Source organism: Meles meles, chromosome 7, assembly GCF_922984935.1.
Source record: "Meles meles chromosome 7, mMelMel3.1 paternal haplotype, whole genome shotgun sequence".
Taxonomy (NCBI): Eukaryota; Metazoa; Chordata; class Mammalia; order Carnivora; family Mustelidae; genus Meles; species Meles meles.
Window position 1 is genome coordinate 118,611,236 of NC_060072.1, and position 25,162 is coordinate 118,636,397.

The 25,162-nt window shown below is 36.9% G+C and overlaps 1 protein-coding gene across 1 annotated transcript in view; it reads right to left on the bottom strand.

The window, feature by feature from the left end:
* The window catches only part of CCDC7 (coiled-coil domain containing 7), a 387,945-nt gene that overhangs the window by 265,642 nt on the left and 97,141 nt on the right, over positions 1 to 25,162 (bottom strand). Inside the window, exon 7 of the mRNA XM_046011852.1 lies at positions 6,840 to 7,000. Within this exon, the coding sequence (XP_045867808.1) occupies positions 6,840 to 7,000 (161 nt within the window). The remainder of the gene's footprint in view (positions 1 to 6,839; positions 7,001 to 25,162) is intronic.

Genomic DNA, 25,162 nt, shown 5'->3' on the forward strand with positions numbered 1-25,162 from the left:
TATCCCTGCTTATCCTCTCTCTCTCTCAAATAAAGAAAACCTTAAAAAAAAAAAAAAAAGGCCAACACAACATGAACTGTTAGCAATTTCCAGACATTCTAGTATATTGAAGACAGTGGTCAACACTGAAGAAGTATGCTTATTTTCTAGGCACATCTCATTAAAGATAATTTTAAATGAAAACACAATCCAGGGCCCTGTTGTTCAAATAAATTTTGGGAAGGGGATCATTATTTGGACAATACCAAAAATAAATACTCTACATACTTCACAAGAAAATTTATTAGCTCTGCAGGCCCCAACCACAAAGGACTTTCTTCCTTAAGTACTGAAGACATCACATCTATACCTTAGTGACTCTTCAAAGCATCTGTATCAACATAACTAATTTTAAAAGGAAGCTCTTACATCAAGAAGCTATGGAAAAATTGCAGGCATCACAAAAACAAGTTTTAACTATATCTGCCATATTCTTTAGACTCACCAGATTATAGGTACATGACATGTAAACTAACTTTTGCTGAATGGAGATTTTGACAATACTTCAAATTATTTGTCAGTTCCTGGGATTTTGAAATTCATTCCTTTTCCCCACTGCTAACTATCAGAGGCTCTTGGCCTATTATTGGGCCTTACGGGGGCAGATTTTCTCACTTTTCAAACAAACGTTCCTGTCCCCATAATGGATCTTGTCTAAACCAGTTTCATAAGGTGGTACAAGCCCAGAAAATTCTCTTGAAAAAGGAACTGACTTACATCCAATCAAGGGCCAATCCTTGTCCTTAGGACCTTGGTCAAATTAATAAAATATGTCTGTGTACTGGACACCAAACCATTGACTTAGTAAGACGCTTGCCTACAAGATATGCCACCTGACAAGAAAGTATGATTCCAAGAGTTTCTCTCAAAAGTCATAAAATCTATTGAGATACTACATTTGTCCACCAGAATAACGGTGAGTTGTTAAGATTCAAAAGATTTGGACATTCTTCAAAATTAGGTGAATTTCAGGCACTTTTCATAGCCACAGAGCACACTCTTAGATTGAATTATACTTTTGTGAACACTCATGAGCCATTGCTAATGGCCCAGTTACATGGCCAGGCTATTAGGCCACCCAGGACAAAACTATTAAATACAGATACTTTTCTGAGACACCCCCTACCCAAGGAAATAGGTAGAGCAACTTAGTAAAAAACTCAATCCTATTTTTTTAATGTGTATATGCCCACAAAAGGGAACTAAAAAAACCAAACCTGAAAGGAAAATATCTAATATAAAAAGGTCAATCAAGAATGTATGATCTTCATGTCTACTATGGTCTTGGGTCCATCTCCAATCTATCCCACCATGAAGCAACTAGATGTTTAATAGGGAATTTGTCTAAAAGACAAAGAAGTCACTGTTGCCCAGTGAGCCTATTCTACTTGCCATCTGAGCCAACCTCTTTAAAAAGAACCTCCACAATGCTTGTCAATCCAGCTTCCCGTTGTTCATAAGTTATAGGCTGCCATACCCTGCAAGAGCCTCTCTGCATTGGTTGAACTCCAGTGTACTTTGGAACTAAAGAGTGAAATAAAAGATTATTTTAATAAATATTATATTTCCATTCTTTTTTTACTCCCTACTTTGATCTCAGTATATGAACGGCAAAGCAGACTGCTCATTTAAAAGATGGACATTGTCTTTGCCTCAGATTCTTTGGCAAACATCCTCTTCTAATCCTGCAGATGACTTCTAAGGGAAAAATAGTAACTTTGGGGTCCCTGCTGAATTTATCACTCCAAAAACATGACAAGCTGGCTCATCTCCAAGAAGGAATAACAGAACTCAGTTTGTCAGGTGTGAACATGTCTGACCTTGGGAAATGTTTGGGGGGATATCAAGGGAGACAATGAATAAATTTCTCTCCTACCGAAGACACTGTACATGTATTGTACAGATAATCCAAAACAGCCTTCTTTGGCAGTCCAGAAAGTAAAGCTTATAAGGTGTGAATTTATTTATTTATGCTGGTTTTGTACCTACACCTACCCCAGGGAGGAGGGGACCCAACTAGCAGCTTTCTCCCAGGTAATACTGTAGAAATTGTTATGATCAAGACAAGGTGTCAGCCGGAGCTAATGGAATGACCTATTAGTGAGACCCCAGACCAAGAAGTAGACAGAGGAAAGAGAAATCTCTGTTATGGCATGGCCCTGGTAGTTCTCTCCATTCTCCCTTCTGGTGTTTTGGCAGAGCTGGCTCACCAAGACTGTTGAATGGAAAAATAGCTCTCACTGAATGTCACTACATTAACATTCAAAATGCCTACTCCTCCAGTAACTTCCTTTTTCTAACAAGGCCATTGCCCAAGTGGGAATCTCTCACTGTTGCGTGGTTAACTAGGTGCTCTCTAATCCCTCCTAATTCCTCTATAATTTTGTTTTCTTGGGTTTTTTTTTTGTTGTTGTTGTTTTTTATTTGACAGAGAGAAATCACAACTAGGCAGAGAGGCAGGCAGAGAGAGAGGAGGAAGCAGGCTCCCTGCGGAGCAGAGAGCCCGATGCGGGGCTCGATCCCAGGACCCTGAGATCATGACCTGAGCCGAAGGCAGAGGCTTTAACCCACTGAGCCACCCAGGCGCCCCTGTAATTTTGTAGGGTTATGTGAGGAGCAAGTCCCCCTCAGGTGCACTTTCCATGGTGAATTTGATGTACTTCCCTGCATAAATAACGACAGCTCAGGAATTTTTATACTCTTCACTGTTTCTTAGCTTGTAAAGTTTCCTCTATAAAATCTAACTAATGTCTATAACTTGGGCCACAAGTAATGTGTTTCTTGCACAAGCATTAATTGAGGAAATCATAAAGTCTCCTTTAGGGTTTTTAAAAAGGTAAATCTCCATTTGTAGTTTATTTTGTAAAAATTGGAAAGAGGCTGTAAATTGTAAGTTTTTTATTGCATAATTAAATAATCCCTTTTCTTGATACAGAATATCTTTCTTGACCATCAATCTAAATTAGCCTTCCCCGTGACTCCCTATCAGAAAGGTAGTAATATTCTCTTCATTTATTACTCTCTAAAATTATCTTGTTCGTGTATTCTCACTTGTTTTTCTGCCTGTTTTCCCCACTATAATGTAAACATCACAAGAAAAGAAAACTTATTTGTGTTATTTATCAGTAAATCCCAATTCTCAAAAGAGTACCTGGCATAGGAAGGTGAGAATATTTGTTGAATGATTGACTTTAGGGAATAAATGAATGAATAAATTTAATAGCTAATCATCTAATCTATGTGGAAAATGGATACATATTAATACACTTCCTCTTTTGTATATGTTTTTGTGCTCAGTGTTGGGGGGAGAATTGTAGAAAAAAAAAGATTTATAAAGAAGTAGGCTGGATGCATAACTCTTAAAAATAAAACACCAAGAAATGGTTTACATTTTCATATCCAAAAAGTGTAAATTTCAATGCTATAAACATTAAGAAAAGCTAATACCATATTTGATGTGAAACACTAAATTATTAACATCTATTGTGTCTGATTAAATATTTGCCACTAACTCATTCCCTAACCAAAACAAATCACTAAATGTTGCAAAGTGCAAAAAAAAATGTACTTTATTGTAATCAATACCATGTGTCTGTTCAGGTGGGATCTCCTTACTTCGCTCCCATCCACTCTCTGAAGGTTTGGGAGACTTTTCCAAAGTATTTCAGAAATTCTATTAGGATCTAAGAAGTAACCCAAAATGAAGTTTGATGAATAATATTGTGCCATGTGCTTAATAGTTTGATTTTTATTATATTTAGCAATATTCAACCTACAGCTATTAAGGGAAATTCTATAAAATCTATCAAGCTAAAACAACCTGATTCATGTGATAGCTCCCTTTTTTCCTCAGTTTAAACTAAAAAAAAAAAATTACTGATCTTTTCCTGACACACTGTGTAGATTCTAAACATCCTTGTTTTCGTTTCGACTGTTCAGTCCACCTGCAACACCTGTTCCTCATATTTCCCTGTTAAAATCCAACCCACCTATCTTTCTTAAATTAAATGCTGTTACACTTAGTCCAGCCAGGAACAACTTTTCCTTCTTTTTGATGTAACTCCTTGGTAACCTTTTACAGAATGCATCTTCTGCATTTATACTGCACTTATTTTTGCACATGTTTTGTCTGACTTACTAGAATGTTTAATGTATTGAGGGCAAGGATAATACAGCTGTCATCTTTATACTCCTCATAATATCTGGCAAAGTGCCTTGCCCAGCACAGACATTCAGCTCATATTTTCCTATTTGAACTAAACTGAATTGAAATAATCTTCCTCCTGAAGTTAGGGAACATTATATGAATTAACACTAATGGGGTGAAAAGCCATTTAAGAAGATCTTTTTTATATTCATTCTATTATCTTTTTCTGTTCTCGATGTCCTATATTCCCTATCATCCTTAGTCCATTAGTCCCCATCCAATCCTTCTTCCATTCTTCCACTTCCCAATATTACTCATTAACTGTGACTTATCAGCCTAGTAGAATGGGGCTGGCAGGAGTAGTAACTCATGGTAACACTATCACAACCCATCTATGAGATTTTTCCAAAAACTCATAGAAAGTAACTGAGACTGCCTTACTCTATCTTCATAGAGGCTACAAATTCTCTTTAAAATACTTTTGTTTAAGCCAATACTTCTACTTCCTGAGATTCAACAAATATAGTGTATCAACTTCAGCGGCAGCAACTAAATGTCCAATATTAAAACAACTTCTACGAAAAGTTATTACTTCATGTAACGGTGACAAATTATTAGCTTTCCAGCATTTTCAAAGCCTATTACACTTCATGATGTTTCCACAGAAAAACTATAGTAGTATCCCATGATCTACCATAATCCTAACATGAATATAAGAGTATCATGCTTCATTTGTTTCTATTTCTATAGTTTATAACCTGGTTAATTTCCAATTAAAGTTGAAGATAATTACTAATACTTTTTATTACTTTTATTACTTAACTACTTATTATTTAATACTTTTCTCGAATATTCATAATAATGATCAGATATAATTACAATGTGAAGTGATAAATGACAAGAACTCTACCCATAATAAGTTTGCAAAGCAACAAATAAATGTCTGTCTTCTCGAGATATTAAAAGCATACTTTTACACACAGAGAGTGAGCGCACAAGCAGATGAAGCAGCAGGCAGCGGGAGAGGGAGAAGCTGACTCCCCACTGAGCAGGGAGCCTAATGTGGGACTCGATCCCAGGACTCTGGGAACATGAGCTACACCAAAGGCAGCCACTTAACCGACTGAGCCACGCAGGCATCATTAAAAACATACTTTTGAAAATATAATCACTACAGATATTAAAATGGACCTTTTCCAAACTTCTAGCCCTTAATCACAACATTTATTACTTAATTCTTAACTAATTCATCTGGGTCTGTAATCCAAAAATATTAAAAATAGTAATGAAGCAGAGAAATGCACATTTCTAGATAATTCTTTCCTCTTCTCTGCGTGGCAATCAAAGCTAAAAATTTTATATATTAAGCTATGTATAATTAAAGAATAAGTGCCTCATGTATATTGAATTCGAATTCTCAATAATTCAAGTGAATGAAAGGAAACACTGCTATAGTTTATTCTCATTGAAAATCAACCTACCTCTTATTGACAGAACTTACTGTTTCACTGATCTATCTGGTTTGGGCTGTTTCTTGACTGGTTTGTGAAAATGTCTGTGAATCATAACAGCTTAATCAAAGAGACTCACTCACTTATACCTGTAAGATTTAATTGGATAAATCAACCAACTTAATTATTTTATGTGCATGCATATGCATATACATAAAGTGATTAAGCAAAAATGAAACGCAAAAAAAAAATTTAAGTTAGTTGTTTTATGTATTGAGGTCATGACTTGATGACGTAAGATATCCCACTCATAAGTATTTTCCTAAAGATAAATAAAAATTTTTTTCACACAAGAGTCATTTTAAAAAAGGGTCATTACATTCGGGGGTGCCTGAGTGGCTCAGTCAGTTAAGCATCTGCCTTGGGCTCAGGTCATGATCTCAGCGTCCTTCGATCAAACCCTCCAACCCCCAATCTGGCTCCCTGCTCAGCAGGGAGGCTGCTTCTCCCTCTCCCTTTATTCCTCCCCCCACTTGTGTTCTCTCTCAAATAAATAAATAAAATCTTTAACAAGAAATGGATCATGTTCAGTTTCTCACTATCTGAAAATTTAATTGCTGCTCAGGACAGGGGGATGTTGGAGTTTGGAAAGTAGCTTTGTACCATACCTAGTCCTTAGTTTAAATTTTTCACTTAAAATTTTCTATTTTCACAGCATCCAAGTCTGTCGATATTTGACACCTAAAGTTTTAAACATTTTCTATTTAAAATTAGTTTTGAAGAGTACAATATTTAAGCAAAGATACAAATCAAGGAATTTTATGATACTGAATTTAGAATACTGAATTTTGCCATTTAGGTATATAAACTGATAAAGATTAGAAAAAGAATATTTTTTAGTGTTTTACCTTTTGTCAAGTGGGCTTCCATTTGGGACATTTGAGATCTGTGATAAAAAATACTAAATTTAAATACACTAAGCATGTACAACAAATGTTTTTACTAAATTATCTAGAAATATATTCAAAACAGGCTTTTAAATATGATAATTTTATAAGATTAAAATTATAAAAGTATCAAAAATTATAAAAGGTATCCAAAAAGCTAAGAAATGATCATACCTGGCACATTACTGGTCTGTATCTCTAACCCCTCCTACAGTTAAATGTGATAAATTAATTATGAGAGAAAGTGGTGTGTACCACACTTCCAGTTTGGTCAGTGAAAACTGACTCACATTTGGTTTTCTATCTTCTTTTCTAGTAGCTGAATTTCTATGCCCAATGTGGCCCAGAAAGTCAATGTCAGATGGCAAAACCTCCATATGCCAGGATACCTGAATGACCGTGTAGAGCAAGACTCCCTAACACAAACACAGAACCTAAACTTCCTGGAAATATTTACAGGAAATAATTTTCTATTGTATGTGAGCCATTACACATTCTGGGCCTATATGTGACAAGAGTTAGCCTATATATTAAGTCATATAACACCATGGGTTTTCATATGGACTATGTAGATAACTCGACATAACTCAAGGAAGATAAAACCTAACATTCACATAGTGCTTCATGATTTTCAAAAGCATTTTATAAACATTATCTTATTTTACTCTACCATGTTTATAAAGTATTATCAACCTCCTATAACTAAGGGTTTTAGCTCCTGACACATAGAAATGATAAGAGGTCTTACCCTAACCTCTAATTTTAAAAAACTCCTATTCCAATAAGCAACTTTAAAAACAGATACGAAAACAAAGAAGAACTACTTCTCACATATGTCATTAAGATACACATATGACAGACTTTTTGTGTAATGTAACGTAATGTCCAGTGGTAGGACTTCTAAATATTTTTCTTTCGCTCTTTTTAAATTTAAGTCACCAGTAGCACAGGGTGATAACCTAGTTTCCCTATGAAGCCAGGTCCAAGAGCACTGGGAGCATACCACCTCGTTTGAGAAAACCCTCTCTTGATATTAGAAATATCACAACTCCACAGCCAAACGAGGCATTGTAATGCCTACGACAGCTATACTGGCAAAAAAAATGAAATGTATTTATAGTTATAATATATAGACCTTATAATATATAGATATTATATATATAATATAATATATAGAATATATATAATATAATATATAGACCTTATAATATATAGACCTTATGAATTATAGGATCAGTACAAAGCAGTTCTTTTCTTTCTGACCACTGAAGACCAAACTGCTTAACTTAGCATTCAATTCAATGGTTTTCACAATCAATCTACTTGCAGGTAGTCCCTAAAATAGCTCCCGGTGATCCCTGTTTCATGGCATTCATGCCTGCTGTATTTCCCTCTGTTGTGTTTGGGCTGGCCCTGGTGACTACTTCCACCTCTAATGAAATGGCAAAAGTGATAGGATATCACTTCTGAGGGTAGATTCTAGCTTCCTCCCTCCCTCCCAGCTGCTTTCCCTCCTTTTCTCCCTGTTTCTGCCCTTGCTTCCATGTTGTAAGTGGCTTTATGGAAAGGCCTTCCTGGCAAGGAACTGATATCTCCAAGCAATATCCAGCAAATATCTGAGGCCCAACAAGAGTTATATGAGTATATACTGAGCCCAGAAGTATATCCTCCTCCAGTTAGGTGTGGAGACAAATGAAGCCAAGGCCAACATTGACATTGAAAATCTGATTTTATGACTTTAACTACTGCCCAACTCTTGTTTTTCTTTAACAATTATAGTTCTGTGACTCAGATAGGATTAGATTCTTCACCAGACTCTAGAACACCCACCCAGGACCTCAATTTTTGCATATTTTTTAAGCCTTTGCTTTCACTTCTGGCTGATTGATTGAGGATCCACTGGTGAGTTCAACTCCTAAACCACTGTTTCATGCACATGTCCACTGAAGCTAGTAGGGACAGATTTTTATTCTTAAGATTCTGAGTATATTCCAGAATCTGGTTAGAGTCTCAGATAAATGGAGGCTGGATTAGATTTCCAGGCTTTTCTATTTGTAAGAGGCTAATCTCTAAAGAATATAAGCTATGCTTGAGTCCTAGGTTTTCTGTCTAAGTATAAAGGTACCATTAGTTAAGAACATGGGAGCTTCTCAATTGACTGAAAACCTTTGAAACCTCTCTCTTCCCATTACTAATGCTTCTACTTCCTCTTTTTATCACCTTCAATCTCTAGTAAGGTTCTCTTGAATCCTTTGGTATGTCCCTCCTTAAACACCAATCTCACTCATCCTTCTGCCTACCCTGCCAGACTTTCCCTTTACCACTTGAGCCCCTCAGTTCTCTATAGTCACTTAAACATTAAACCCCTATACTCCCTATGAAGAGACCTCAAGAGACAGCCCCAAAAGCAACCATTTCAGGCTGAAAAGAGAAAGATGCTATTTGAAAAAAGTTTTCTTTTTGAAAAAAAATTAGTATTCTGTTCACTTGATGAGGCAGATAGCCACTAGACATCTTCTTGGTCACTTACCTAAAACTTAGTCCACACCTCCTTGAGATTACATATCAGGTGCCTGAGTGGCTCAGTGGATTAAGCCTCTGCCTTCGGCTAATGTCATGATCTCAGGGTCCTGGGTCCCACATTGGGCTCTGTGCTCAGCAGGGAGCCTGCTTCCCCCTCCCCCTCTGCCTCTCTGCCTACTTGTGATCTCTCTTTCTCTGTCAAATAAATAAATAAAATCTTTAAAAATAGAAAAAAAAATCAAAGCAAAAGAAGTCTCCTCCAGAAATATTGACAAACATGTAACCTCAGCTTGTGCACAATTCAAATAAAACACAATTCAAATAAATTCAACACAATTCAAATAAAAATATAAAGTGGAAAAAAGATGAGAGCTAACTCTTCTATGTAAACTAGTTGATTTTGTATTACAATGTTTTTCTGGTTCGAGGCTAAAATTTTAGAATGAAAACATTCAGATCTCTTTTTGCATCTGTTTCTGTTTGCTTATATGTGTGTGTGTACTATATATGTGTGTTCGTTTTTCCTCCAAATGATATCACCAAATTACTTGACAAAATCTCTTAAAGGAGTTATATCCAAATTGGCTTAGAGAGGAATGAGTGCTATTATAAACTAAATATTTCTAAGACAACTCCCCAAAATACGGAAACTAACGCAAATTATTTGATGGGTTTTTTTTTCCCCTTTTTATTAATTTTTTCAGCGTAACAGTATTCATTCTTTTTGCACAACACCCAGTGCTCCATGCAAAACGTGCCCTCCCCATCACCCACCACCTGTTCCCCCAACCTCCCACCCCTGACCCTTCAAAACCCTCAGGTTGTTTTTCAGAGTCCATAGTCTCTTATGGTTCGCCTCCCCTCCCCAATGTCCATAGCCCGCTCCCCCTCTCCCAATCCCACCTCCCCCCAGCAACCCCCAGTTTGTTTTGTGAGATTAAGAGTCATTTATGGTTTGTCTCCCTCCCAATCCCATCTTGTTTCATTTATTCTTCTCCTATCCCCCTACCCCCCCATGTTGCTTCTCCATGTCCTCATTTGATGGGTTTTTTTTAGATTCATATAATCTGGAAGATAAATTGGTAAATAAAGCTAGTTTTAAAATCGTGGCTACAATAAAAGCAGGCACATATTCAGAGATGTCAGCTTTCATACATGCAGACATACAATTTTTTCTGCCTAAGTTCACTAGTCAAACAAGCTTATGTTATAGCTGCTGCATGTTTACAATATAAACTATAAATTTAACTTAAAAATAAAATGTAGAATAAAAATGGATTGCTTCAAAGTCACAGTATACAAAATTGATGCACAAAAGTCTACTGCATTGCTATATACTAATCATGAAGTGGCAGAAAGAGAAATCAAGGAATCAATCTGTTTACAATTGCATCAAAAACAAGATACCTAGGAATAAATGTAACCATGCGGGTAAAAGATCTGTATTCTGAAAATTATAAAAAACTTATGAAAGAAATTGAGGAACACCAAAAGAAATGGGAAAACATTCCATGCTTATGGATTGGAAGAACAAATACTGTTAAAATGTGTATGCCATCCAAAGCAATCTATACATTCAACATAATCCCTACGAAAATACCATCAGAATTTTTCAGAGCGCTGGAACAAAGAATCCTAAAATCTGTAAAATCTGAAAAGACCCCGAATAGCTAGAGGGATGTTGAAAAAGAAAACCAAAGCTGGTGGCATCACAATGCCACACTTCAAGCTCTAGTACAAAGCTGTGATCATCAAGACAATATGGTACTGGCACAGAAACAGACACATAGATCAATGGACCAAAATAGAGAACCTAGAAATGGATCATCAACTCTACAGTCAGCTAATCTTTGACAAAGCAGAAAGAATACCCAATGGAAAAAAGACAGTCTCTTTAAAAAATGGTGCTGGGAAAATTGGACAGGCACATGCAGAAGAATGAAATAGGACCATTTCCTTACACCGTACTAAAAAATAAATTCAAAATGGATGAAAGACCTAAATGAGAGAGAGGAAATCATCAAAATCCTAGGAAAGAACACAGCTAGCAACTTTTCTGACCTCAGCCACAGAAACTTCTTGCTAAACACCTCTCCAAAGGCAAGGGGGAAAAAAGGAAAAATGAACTGTTGGGACTTCATCAGGATAAAAAGTCTCCACACAGAGAAGGAAAAAACAAACAAAACTAAAGGTAACCTATGGAATGGGAGGAGATATTCACACATGACATATCAGGTAAAGGGCTTATCAAACTCAACACCCAAAAAACAAATAATCCAGTCAAGAAATGGGTAGAAGACATGAATGGACATTCCTCCAAAGAAGAAACACAAATGGCTAACAGACACATGAAAAAATACTCGATATCACTCAGCATCAGGGAAATACAAATCAAAATCACAATGAAACCACTTCACACCAGTCAGAATGGCTAAAGGAAACAACTCAGGAAGCAATCAGATGTTGGTCAGGATGTGGAGAAAGGGGAATCCTCTTACACTGTTAGTAGGAATGCAAACTCGTGCAGCCACTCTGGGAAACAGTTTTTGAGGAGGTTCCTCAAAAATTGGTTCCTCAAAACCAGAATTACCCTACAAACCAGCAATTACACTACTAGATATTTATCCAAAGGATACAAACATAGTGATCCAAAGAGGCACATGCACCCAAAAGTTTATAGCAGCAATGTCCACAATAATCAAACTATGGAAAGAGCCCAGATATGCATTGACAGATGAATGGGTAAAGAAGATATGGGGTGTGTGTGTTGTGTGTGTGTGTGTACACAACATTTTATATATGTGTGTGTACACACACACACACAACACACACACACACACACACACACACACACACACACACACACACTGGAATATTATTCAGCCATCAAAAAGAATGAAATCTTGCTATTTGCAATAATGTGGATGGCACTAGAGGATATTAGGTAAAGCAAAATAAGTCAGAAAAAGACAAATACCATATGATTTCACTCATATGTGGAATTTAAGAAACAAAAAAGAGGAACATAGAGGAAGGGAAGGAAAAATAATACAAGATAAAAACAGAGGGAGGCAAATCATGAGACTCTTACCTATATGGAAAAAAACTGAGGGTTGCTGGAGGGGAGATGTGAGAGGGGATAGGGTAGTTGAACATTAAGGAGGGCACTTGATGTAATGAGTACTGGGTGCTATATGCAACTGATGAATCACTAAATTCTACCCTAAAACTAATAATACACCATATGTCAAGTAAATTGAATTTAAATTTAAAAAATGAATTTCTTCATACATGCCAAACACAGCAGCTTAAAAAAAAAAAAAGAGGAATGAACCATGTTTAATTGTTTAGATCCTTTGCACCTGTGATATATTTGATACTTACCTGATTTGTTAGCAAGAAAAATAGTAAAATGAGGACTAGCTTTAACTTCTGATATAATTTTCATGAGCAATTCAAGCACAATAGTTAAGAATAATTAAATAGATATAAATGTAATAAAAGTTTAAAAGTAAACTTTTCAACAATAATTATATTTCATAATATAGCTACTTAAAAAGTTTTAAAAATATTTTTGGTAACATGAAACTTTAAAAAGCTATACTAAGTTGAATAATAGTCATTGATGAGCTAGATCATTTCCAAATAAGATAAAATATTGAAACATTAATTGCCAAACACAAATTTATTGACCTTTGGCATCTTGTTTTTATACAGTATAAAGCATCTATATATATTTTGGCCTTTTAACAAACATGATGATTGGTACAATGAAAAAGATATTTTTCTCTAGAAAACTGTGAAACGATGCGTTCATAAATTTTCTAGGGAATGATAGCATGTGGCTGACAGTTCACAATTGCTCACTTTTTAGTATGTTTTTTTAAAAAAAAAAAAAAAAAGGCTTGGGGCGCCTGGGTGGCTCAGTCAGTTAAGCATCTGCCTTCGGCTCAGGTCATGATTCCAGAGTTCTGGGATCAAGTCCCACATCGAGCTCTTTGCTCAGCGCGGGGAGCCTGCTTCTCTCTCTGCCACTGCCTACCACTCTGCCTGTTTGTGCGCTCTCCCTCTCTCCCTCCCTCTCTGACAAATAAATAAAATCTTTAAAAAAAAAAAAAAGGCCACTAATGGTTTAAAATCCTTCAATGCATGTAAATGAAGCTACCAAGAATAAAGGTAAAGGAAAAAAAGGCCTATATGAATCTATATGTAAGGAAAACAATGTGTTGTTATTGGTTGGTTTTTTTTTTTTTTTGTTTTTTTTTCATAAGGAAAGGTATAAAGGACAGTTTTTTTGTTGAGGAAAAAAACAGAATAATTTTCTCCAGAAGTAGGACAGTTAGCTGTTCCAGAGAAAAACAGAAAAGAGTAATACAAAAGTTGAATGGATTTTTAAAAGAAAAAGTGGTGCAAAGGGAATCTTAGAAAGGGAAATTTATGTATGACCAAGCTAGGTAATATTGGAATGGATTTATATGTTTTTTTAGGGAGCATTAATATCAAAAGTACATTGGTACAAAACTAGGATTCTATTTTGTCCCTGTTGAAAGGACAATTTTCTTGGACTGATGATCTTCTCTTGATAAGAGATTATGAAAGGTTTTTCTTTATCTCTTCAGCAATCTGCCTAAAAAACAATAATCCATGTTGTATCAAAATAATTTCCTGTACTTCATATTGTCCTTATCAAGTATTGAATCGCTTAAGAAAATCAACCCTCAATATTAAAAAGCTAAGGATTTTTTTTAACAATCATGTAGCCTTCTATATTTACCTTTGAAATATTTTATTGTTACATTTGTTAAATAACTAAATAAACTGTGATCCGATTTTATCAAGTATTCAGACCTTTTAATGTTTAACAACAGCCCCAAATCAAATGCTAAATGAGGTCTTTTGACCTCAAACTATCTTTAAAATTTCCCAGGGAGTCCCTGGAAAATCTCAAAAGGATGTCTTTCACCTTGTAAAAGAGAGAAGTTTAATTATATTTATGCAGTACATTAAACCATGTGGAAAATATTGTCAAATAAGTGAAGATAAACCATCATAAGTTATGTATGCATGGCTACATGTTACTAATATAAGTATTCCAGAAATTGTCTGAAGTTCTTGAAAATTTTCAGTACCTTCATTGTCTGCTTATTATGTTAAAATGTTTTATGTCATAGAAATAACCAAATATCCTTGTCAATTCCACTGCAATGAATTCTCATCAGATTTTTATCTTGACCATTTTGTCATTTATCTTTCACAGACAGTTATTGTTTTATTTTGATTCTTTTCTGAAAGTGTTTATAATCAGCTACGGGTGAAAATGCACCATGATGGTACCACTTGAATGACTTTGAGACCATGCCACTGAACTGATAAGAATTTCAGTACCTAATAAAGAAACTAATGGATTCATAAAACTGCTAACACAAGATCAAGTAGAAAAGAACTGAATTAATTAGAAAGGACTGAATAAACTGATGAGGATGATTAATTTTTTCGATGACCCTTTGAAACATAGCTGCTTCCTGATTTTTTTTCCAGATAGGAAATATTCTTCTCTATTGTCTTAAGCTATCTATAACTTGCAGCAATTTGATAAAGTATACTTTGGGAACAAAGATTAAACAATTACTTTTTCTCTCTAATCTGAACCCTCTAAATTTGGAAACTCTTTAGTATTCTTATTTCCATGGCAATATAGTTATTTGCATAAGTAAAATAAGAATCTGTTCTCTTTGAAACAGAACACAATTGGAAACATTGGTTATATTACCAAGAATTTGACTAGAGGGTCACACTTGAGAATGATGTATAAAATCAGATATGGCCAGGCTGCCGTAAGGAACTAAGATTGATTTTATGGAGCCAATAAAGCCTCCTCAAAAATCTGCCCAGTATCTTTCTTATATGGTTTCTGACCATACAGATGAGCAAGGAAAGCCACTTCCTGGCAGGCTCAGGAATCTCAGGATATCTTGGAGACCTCTAGAAAAGAGGAATTCATCCAAGTCTATAGATATTGCCTCAGAAGCCTGATTGAGAATCCTTGGCTCGGCTTCCTAGCCTCAAGAGGTTTCTAAAAGTCCAATCTGCAATTTCTTATGAAAAATTCCAGCAAAGCAAACACAAATGACCTATGTGGTCAGTTACTATTCTTGCTGCACTTGTATAAATGATCAAGTAAATTTTAATGAGATGATTTATATTGCAAATGAATTTTTCTTACTTTAACTTTGCTAGAACCGGTAAGGATCATAGATAAATTATGTTTAAATGAAAAACATACCATTGTGGGTGCTTAATTCTATTCCTAGTCATTGTTTTTAAATCTTTATTATCCACCTATGAACTACACTAAATCCAGAACTCTAGTTTCCTCTACCTGGCTACAACTTTTCAAGTTAATGTTTCAATTTTTCTGCTTTTGACTTGAAATCACTGAGAACAAGAACTGCCCTTTCCCTGAAGGTCTCCAAGCTGAAGCTAGAAGACTTGGCATAAACTACAAGAAGATCACCATGACAGATTCATGACAGATCATGAATGGGCAGCCGTATTGCCTGCTGATGTGTGGGCCTCTTAGAAAGTTCACTGGAATACCCAGTGTCATCTCCACAGATATTCAAATCACACCAAGAAATCCACTGCAGGATTATATTTCTGTCCTCACTCCATCATCTAACCCAATATCTAGAAATCTTGACTGGCCTCCCTCTAGATTCAGAAACTGAGTTTTTAACTATTTATCTTTTTTTTGCTTTCATAGAAACTTTTGCCATTACATGCTTGACTTCTAGCACCATCAAGCAAATGGCCTCTACCACCAAGTCCCAACAGATGATTCAGCTAGTCCGTAATGAACAAAAAGTGACCAAATAAGAAATGAACTTATTGGGCACCTGAGTGGCTCAGTGGGTTAAGCCGCTGCCTTCGGCTCAGGTCATGGTCTCAGGGTCCTGGGATCGAGTCCTGCATCAGGCTCTCTGCTCAGCGGCAAGCCTGCTTCCCTCTCTCTCTCTCTCTCTGCCTGCCTCTCTGTCTGCTTGTGATCTCTCTCTGTCGAATAAATAAATAAAATCTTTAAAAAAAAAAAAAGAGGAGGAGTCAAGATGGCGGAGAAGTAGCAGGCTGAGACTACATCAGGTAGCAGGAGATCAGCTCGATAGCTTATCTAAACATTGCAAACACCTACAAATCCAACGGGAGAGCGAAGAGAAGAAGAACAGCAACTCTAGAAACAGAAAATCAACCACTTTCTGAAAGGTAGGACTGGCGGAGAAGTGAATCTAAAACGACGGGAAGATAGACCGCGGGGGGAGGGGCCGGCTCCCGGCAAGCGGCGGAGCAACGGAGCACAAAATCAGGACTTTTAAAAGTCTGTTCCACTGAGGGACACTGCTCCAGGGGCTAAACCGGGGTGAAGCCCACGCGGGGCCAGCGTGGCCCCAGGCCCCGCAGGGTCACAGAAGGATCGGGGGTGTCAGAGTGTCGCAGAGCTCGCAGGTATTAGAACAGAGAAGCCGGCTACAGAGACAGAGCCGAGGACTGAACTCTCAGCTCGGGGTTACCTTGAACTGGTCGCGGGCTGGGTGAGCTCGGAGCGCGGCTAGAGGCTGGGGATACGGGAGTGATTGGGTGCTGCCCTCTGGGGGCGCACTGAGGAGTGGGGCCCCGGGCTCTCAGCTCCTCCGGGCCGGAGACTGGGAGGACGCCATTTTCATTCCCGTCCTCCGGAACTCTATGGAGAGCGTTCAGGGAACAGAAGCTCCCAAAAGCGAACCCGAGCCGATTACTTAGTCCGGCCGCCGGTAAGGGCGGTGCAATCCCGCCTCGGGCAAAGACACTTGAGAGTCACTACAACAGGCCCCTCCCCCAGAAGATCAACAAAATATCCAGCCAGGACGAAGTTCATCTATCAAGGAGAAAGCAGGTTCAATTCCTAAGACAGCAGAGCAATTCCAGAGGAGGAGAAAGCAAAGCACGGAACTCATGGCTTTCTCCCCATGACTCTTTAGTCTTGCAGCTACTTCAATTTTTTTTTTCTTTTTTCAATTTTTTTTCTTTTTTCTTTTTTCTTCTTCTGCTAAATTTTTTAAAACTTTTACCCTTTTCTTTTTTAACGTTTTTTGACTAGTTCATCTAAATATATATATTTTTCTTTCCTTTTAATATTTTTTTCTTTATTTGTTTTATTTTTTAAATTTTTTTCTTTTTTTTTTTTCTTTTTTTTCAGAACCTGTTTTTATCCCCTTTCTCCCCCCCACAATTAGGGGTCTCTTCTTATTTGGTTACAGCGCATTTTTCTGGAGTCTTTGCCACCCTTTTAGTAGTTTATTTGCTCCTTCATATCCTCTTATCTGGACAAAATGACAAGGCGGAAAAAATCACCACAAACAAAAGAACAAGAGACAGTACCGAAGGCTAGGGACCTAATCAACACAGACATTGGTAATATGTCAGATCAAGAGTTCAGAATGACGATTCTGAAGGTTCTAGCTGGGCTCGAAAAAGGTGGTCCATATACACAATGGAGTATTATGCCTCCATCAGAAAGGATGAATACCCAACTTTTGTAGCAACATGGACAGGACTGGAAGAAATTATGCCGAGCTAAATAAGTCAAGCAGAGAGAGTCAAGTATCATATGGTCTCACTTATTTGTGGAGCATAACAAATAACATGGAGGACATGGGGAGATGGAGAGGAGAGGGAGTTGAGGGAAACTGGAAGGGGAGATGAACCATGAGAGAGTATGGACTCTGAAAAACAACAAGAGGGTTTTGACGGGGCGGGGGGGGTGGGAGGTTGAGAAACCAGGTGGTGGGTAATAGGGAGGGCAGGTACTGCATGGAGCACTGGGTGTGATGCCAAAACAATGAACACTGTTATGCTGTAAATAAACAAATTTAAAAAAAAAAAGAAAAGAAAATCATGCCTACACACCTCAGAGCAAAATGTTGAGAACCAAGTAAAAGGAGAAAATCTTTTTTTTTCAGAATTTATTTATTTGAAAGAGACACAGTGAAAGAGAACACAAGCAGGGGTAGTGGGAGAGGGAAAAGCATGCTTCTTAATTTATAAGAAGAGTGTTCTTAAGAGAACACAAGCAGGGAGACTGATGCGGGGCTCGATCCCAGGACCTACTCTCATGACCTGAGCTGAATGCAGATGCTTAATCAATGAGTCACCTAGGTGCTCCTAAAAAGAGAAAGTCTTAAAAGTAGACAAAGAAAATGCCAAATTACACAGAGAGAAATATTGATTTGAATGATTGCTTCTCATTAGAAAAATACGAACTTTAAATGAAAATGGAAAATCATCTTCAAAGTGTAGAGTAAATGTGTCTCTTCTGAAAGTTTTATCTCAAGAAACAAAAGAAAGCTTTAAATCCAGATTTTTGTTCTTATTGAAATTTGAGAGGACACAGCATCAAAGAAAACAGAAAAAGGTAACAATGAGGACAAAAACAAGCCTTCTAGCTACTGTTCAAGGGATCTCTATATAGGACTATAATGTACCAAGGAAACTCACATTCATCAACAGGCACAGATATATGATAAGCCATCTACTGGGACTAAGTAACTTCAGAGAGGAATAAGAAGTTGAATGAACCATGAAGGTATCCCGACTAAGGCAGATCTAAAGAGACAGACAGAAAATAACTATAAGAGAACAGAACTCAGAAAGCTCTGATGGATGCAATTATAGCCATAAATTAAGATCCACTGAGATTATTTTTTAAACATGGCTTTGAACTTAAAATGTCAAGAGGGAAGACACTATTAGACTTCATGGGAAGATGACAGAGTAGGAGGATCCTAACCTCACCTCATCCCACAGAAACAAAGAGATAACCCATCAGTGCAAATAACCCAGAAAAATACCTAAAGACTGGCAGAACAAAGTCCAAAACTAAATGTAGAGAAAAGACTATTGGAGTGGAAAGGAAGGGTGGAGACACTTTAGGGACATAAATGGATAATGCACCATCCATGGGAGGGAGGGATCTAAGGCACAGAGAGGGGTGAGAAACAGACTATCACAATGGAGATCCTGACAGGGAAGATTAATACCCATAGCATTTGGCTCTTAAATTCAGAGGGACCAGATTTCATGAGTTCTTTTTTTTTTTTTTAATTGAGAGAGAGAGAGAGATTACAAGTAGGCAGAGCAGCAGCCAGAGAGGGGAGGAAGCAGGCTCCCTGCCAAGCAGAGAGCCCGATACGGGGCTCGATCCCAGGACCCTGAGATCATGACCTGAGCTGAAGGCAGAGGCTTAACCCACTAAGCCACCCAGGCGCCCCAGATTTCATGAGTTCTTATAACCAGCAGGTCTTAAACCCTAGAATTTTCAAAAATCAATGGCTCCACTCTAAAAGAACCTGGAGGGTATTCGGAAGCTGAGTCCCCAGACTTAAAGAGAAAGCATAATTCCTAGGAAGATACAGCTTAGCAGCAGCAGTTTCAAAAATATTTGGGACATACAGGAGGGAGATTTAGTTAGTAATCCCAGAGTTCACTGAGAAACTTCTACAGTAAAAAAAGGAGCTAGCAAGTGCCATTTCCTTCCCCATCCCACAGCATCATCACATAGCCCCATGAATGAACCAGCCAGGCACTATCATTCACTACCTAACTTGCCTACACTATGCCATTTCCCACTGCAGCTGAGACTGCTTCACTCCCAAAACTGTGGGTCCCCTCACCAGAAAACCAGTGGAAATAATGCCAACACTGCATCTCCTGATTTCTTGCAGAGGACAAGTACATATTGTTAAAACTGCACTGAGCAGCTGTGTCTGGCTCATACACACCCCTATGGGAAGAAGACATGGATTCTTGTTAAAAGAGGATGGCCCACCCACCACTTTCAAGGGCAAGAGACATAAATGACTTTCCTAACACAAAGAAACAGACACAGATAGTTGGGCAAAATAAGGAAACAGAGGAATATGTCCCAAATTAAAGAACAAGACAAATCACAGCAAGAGACCTAAATGAAACAGATGTGTTATACCTGATAGAGAATTTAAAGTAATGATTATAATGATATTCACTGGACTTGAGAAAAGGTAGAAGACATCAGTGAGACCCTTAACAAAGAGATTAAAAAGAAAACAATCAGAGATCAAGAATATGACAGTTGAGGGGTGCCTGCATGGCTCAGTGGGTTAAGCCTCTGCCTTCAGCTCAGGTCATGATCTCAGGATCCTGGGATCAAGCTCCACATCCAGCTCTTTGCTCATCAGGGAGACTGCTTTGTCCTCTCTCTTTTGCCTGCCTCTCTGCCTACTTGTGATCTTTGTCAAATAAATAAAAAAATCTTAAAAAAAAAAGAATATGACAGTTGAAATTAAAAATACACATGATGGAATAAATAGGAGGCTAGAGGAAGCAGAGGAATAAATTAATAACCTGGAAAACAGACTAATGGAAAGTATGCAAGCAAAATCAATGAGAGAAAAAAATACATAAAAAATGAGAAGAGACGTAAGGAACTCGGTGACTTCATCAAGCATAATAATATTCACAGTATAGAGATCCCAAAAGGACAGACAAAAGGGAGAAGAAAGTTTATTTGAAGAAATAATAGCTGAAAATATCCCTAACCTGGGAAAGGAAACAGATACCTAGATCCAGAAAGCAGAGATTCCCGCAACAAAATCAATCAAAGGAGGTCCACACCAAGACTTATGCTAATTGAAATGTAGTGATAAAGAGAAACTTTTTTAAGCAACAAGAGAAACAACAGTTACATACAAGGGAAACCCTATAAGGCTATCAGCTGGTTTTTCAGCAGAAACTTTGCAGGCTAGAAAGGAGTGGCATGATAAATTCGAAGTGCTGAAAGGGAGAAATCTGCAGCCAAAAATACTCTATTCAGCAAGGCTATAATTCAGTATAGAAGGAGAGATAAAGGGTTCTTCAGACAAATAAAAACTAAAGGAGCTCATGACTACTAAACCATCCCCACAAGAAATATTAAAGGGGACTCTTAAAGTGGAAAGGAAAGACCATAAGTGAGAATATGAAAAGTACAAAACAAACAGAAGTAAAAATAAGTCTATCTGTAAATATCAGTGAAGATATTCACAAAATAAAAGGATTTATAGGGGCGCCTGGGTGGCTCAGTGGGTTAAGTCTCTGCTTTCGGCTCAGGTCATGATCTCAGAGTCCTGAGATAAGTCCTGCATCAGGCTCTCTGCTCGGCAGGGAGCCTGCTTCCTCCTCTCTCTCTCTCTGCCTGACTCTCTGCCTACTTGTGATCTCTGTCAAATAAATAAATTTTTTAAAAAAAGGATTTATAATATGACACCACATACCTAAAATGGGAGAGAGTGAGAGAGTAAGGAATGGGTTCCAATTTAAGTGACCATCAACTTCTGTACAAACCTAATGGCAACCCCAAACCCAAATCCAGTAATAGATATGAAAAGAATAAAGAAAAAGAAATCCAAGCATATCACTAAAGAAAACCAGCAAATGATTAAGAATAGCTAGAGCTAATGGGATCAGAGAAAAACTATAGAAACAACCACAAAATATATAACAAAATGGCAATAAATATATATCTATCAATAATTACTTTGAGTGTAAATGGATTAAATGCTCCAATCAAAGAACATAATGAAACAGAGTGGATATAAAAACAAGACCCATCTATATGCTGTGCACAAGAAACTAACTTCAGACCTAAAGAGACCTACACATTGAAAGTGAGGGAATGGAGAAACATCATGCAAATGGATGTCAAAAGAAAGTGGTAGTAGCAATACTTATGTCAGACAAAATAGACTTTAAAACCAAGACTGTAATGAGAAAAAGAAGTACACCATGTAATAATAAAAGTGGACAATCTAACAAGAAGATACAATTATAAATTTTATGCACCCAACATGGGATCACCTAAATACATAAAACCATTAATAACAAAAATGAAAGAACTAAATCCATAGTAAGAAGAGGACTTTAACACCCCACTTACATCAATGGACAGATCACCCAAACATAAAATCAACAGCAAAACAGTGGTTTTGAATGACACAGTAGACCAGACAGGATTAATGGATGTATTTAGAAAATTCCATTTTAAACACTTGAATACACGTTCTTTTCAAGTACATATGGAACATTTTCCATAATAGACTATATATTAGGCCACAAACAAGTTTCAAGAAATTTGAAAAGATCAAAGTAGTACTCTGCACCTTTTCTGACCACAATGCTATGAGACTAGAAATCAACAACAAGCAAAATCTGGGAAGACTACTAATATATGGAGGTTAAATAAGATGCTACTCAACAATGAATGGGTCAACCAAGAATTCCAAGAAAAAATCAAAAACTACTTGGAGACAAACAAAGTGAAAACAGAACAGTCCAAAATCTTTGGGATGCAGCTAAGGCAGTTCAAACAGGAAAGTTTATAGCAATAAGGCCTACCTCAATAAGGAAGAAAAATATCAAATAAGCAACCCAACGCTACCCCTGAAGGATATAGAAAAAGAAGAACAAACAAAACCCAAACCCAACAGAAGGAAGGGAATAATAAATTAGAGCAGAAATAAATGATACAAAAATTTTAAAAAACAATAGAAAAGATCAATGAAATCAGGACCATGGTCTTTGAAGAGATGAACAAAATTGGTAAACCTCTAGATAGAATCATGAAAAAAAGAGGACTCTAATAAAACAAAATCACAAATGAGAGAGGAAAAATAACAAATGATACCACAGTAATACAAAAAATTATGAGAGAATATTATGCAAAATTATATACAAACAAATTGGACAACCTAGAAGAAATGGACAAATTCCTAGAAACATATAACCTACCAAAAATGAAGCAGGAAGAAATAGAAAATTTGAACACAGTGATTACCAGCAAAGAAACTGAATCAGTAATCAAAAAAAATCCCAACAAAGAAAAGTCCAGGACCAGAGGACTTCACAGGCAAATTCTAGCAAACATTAGAAGAATATTTCTTTTCTCGAACTAACTCAAAAAATAGAAGACAAAGAAATGCTTCCAAAGTCATTCTATTAGGCAAGCATTACCCTGATACCAAAACCAGATGGACACCACGAAAAAGAGAACTATCACCCAATATCTCTGAGGAACACAAATGCAAAAATCCTCCACAAAACACTAGTAAACCAAATCCAACAATATACTAGAAACATCATTCACCACAATCAAGTTTTCGTGCAAGCAAAGTTGGTTCAATAATTTTGTAATGCATGACATCAATAAGAGAAAGGATAAAGACCATGTGATCATTTCAGTAAATGCAGAAAAAGCATTTGACAAAGTATAACATCCATTCATGATAAAAACCCTCAACAAAGTAGTTTAACAGGAACATACCTCAACATAAAAGAAGCCTTATATGAAAAACCCACACAACATCATAATCAGTTGTGAATAAGAGTTTTTCCCCTAAGGTCGGGAACAAGACAAGGCTGCCCACTTTCATCACTTTTATTCAACACTGTACTAGAAATACTAGCTAAAGCAATCAGACAACAAAAAGAAAGAAAAGGCATCAAACTGTTAAAGAATAAATTTTCACTATTTTCAGATGACATGATACCATATACAGAAAACTCAAAAGCCTTCATAAAAAATTATTAGGACTGATTATTGAATTTAGTAAAGTTGCAGGATACAAAATAAATGGTACAAAAATCCATTGAAGTTCTATACACTAATAATGAAGCAGTAGAAAGAGAAATTAAGAAAATAATTGCATTTATAATTACACCAAAAACATAAGATACCCAAGTATAAATTTAGCTAAAGAGGTGAAAGACTTATATTCTGAAAAGTATAAAACACTAATGAAAGAAATTGACAATGACACACAGAAATGGAAAAACATTCCATGCTTATGGCATGGAAGAAAAATATTGTTAAACTGTCTATACCAGGATGCCTGGGTGGCTCAGTCAGTTAAGCATCTGCCTTTGTTAGTTAGGCTCAGGTCATGATCTAGGGTCTTGAGATAGAGTCCCACATCAGGCTCTCTGCTCAGTGGGGAGCCTGCTTCTCCCTCTGCCTGCCACTCCCCCTGTTGTGCTCTTTTTCTCTCTCTCTGACAAATAAATAAACAAAATCTTTTTAAAAATGATAATAAAAATAATAAAATGTCTATACTATCCAAAGCAACCTACAGATTTAATCCAATCCCTATCAAAACACCAATAGTATTTAATTTTATTTTTTTCAGTGTTCCAAGATTCACTGTTTATGCATCACACCCAGTACTCCAAACAATATGTGCCCTCCTTAATACCCACCACCAGGCTCACTCAAACCCCCACCCCCATCCCTTCCAAAACCTTTCACAGAACTAGAACAATCCTAAAATTTGTATGGAAACACAAAAGACTTCAAATAGCCAAAGCCATCTTGAAATTGAAAAGCAAAGCTGAAAGTATCACAATTCCAGATTTCAAAGCCATAGTAATCAAAACAGTATGGTACTGGCACAAAAACAGACATATAGATCAATGGAGCAGAATATTAAACACAGAAATGGACTCCATGATTATAAGGTCAATTAATCTTCAACAAAACAGGAAACAATACTGTTCTATAGAAAATAAAATGGTAAATGTGGTAGGCAGAATACTAATTCTAATGTGGTCAGCATGATTTCCATCCCTGTAGTTATGCTCTGAATAATCCGCTCCATTTTGAGTATGGATGGGACCTGTAATTTGCTTCTAGCCAACAGAAGATAGCAAAGTGATAAGATGCCACTTACTTTATTAGATTGCAGCATATAGCTAAAGTGATGAGATATCATTCTCATGATCATGTTACATTATTTAAGACTCTGCCTTAGCAAAAGAGAGAAATCTTTGGTTGGCCTTGAGGAAGAAGCAAGCAGCTGTGATATAAACTGTGTATGGAAAAGGTCCCAGGGCCAAGTGCCTCAGTCCTAGGAAGGAGCTGATATTTGCCACATGAGTTCCATCCACATGAGCTTAGAAGAGTACCCTAAGAGAATGGAATAGAGCTTACCTAACACCTTAATTACCTTGAGTGAGCA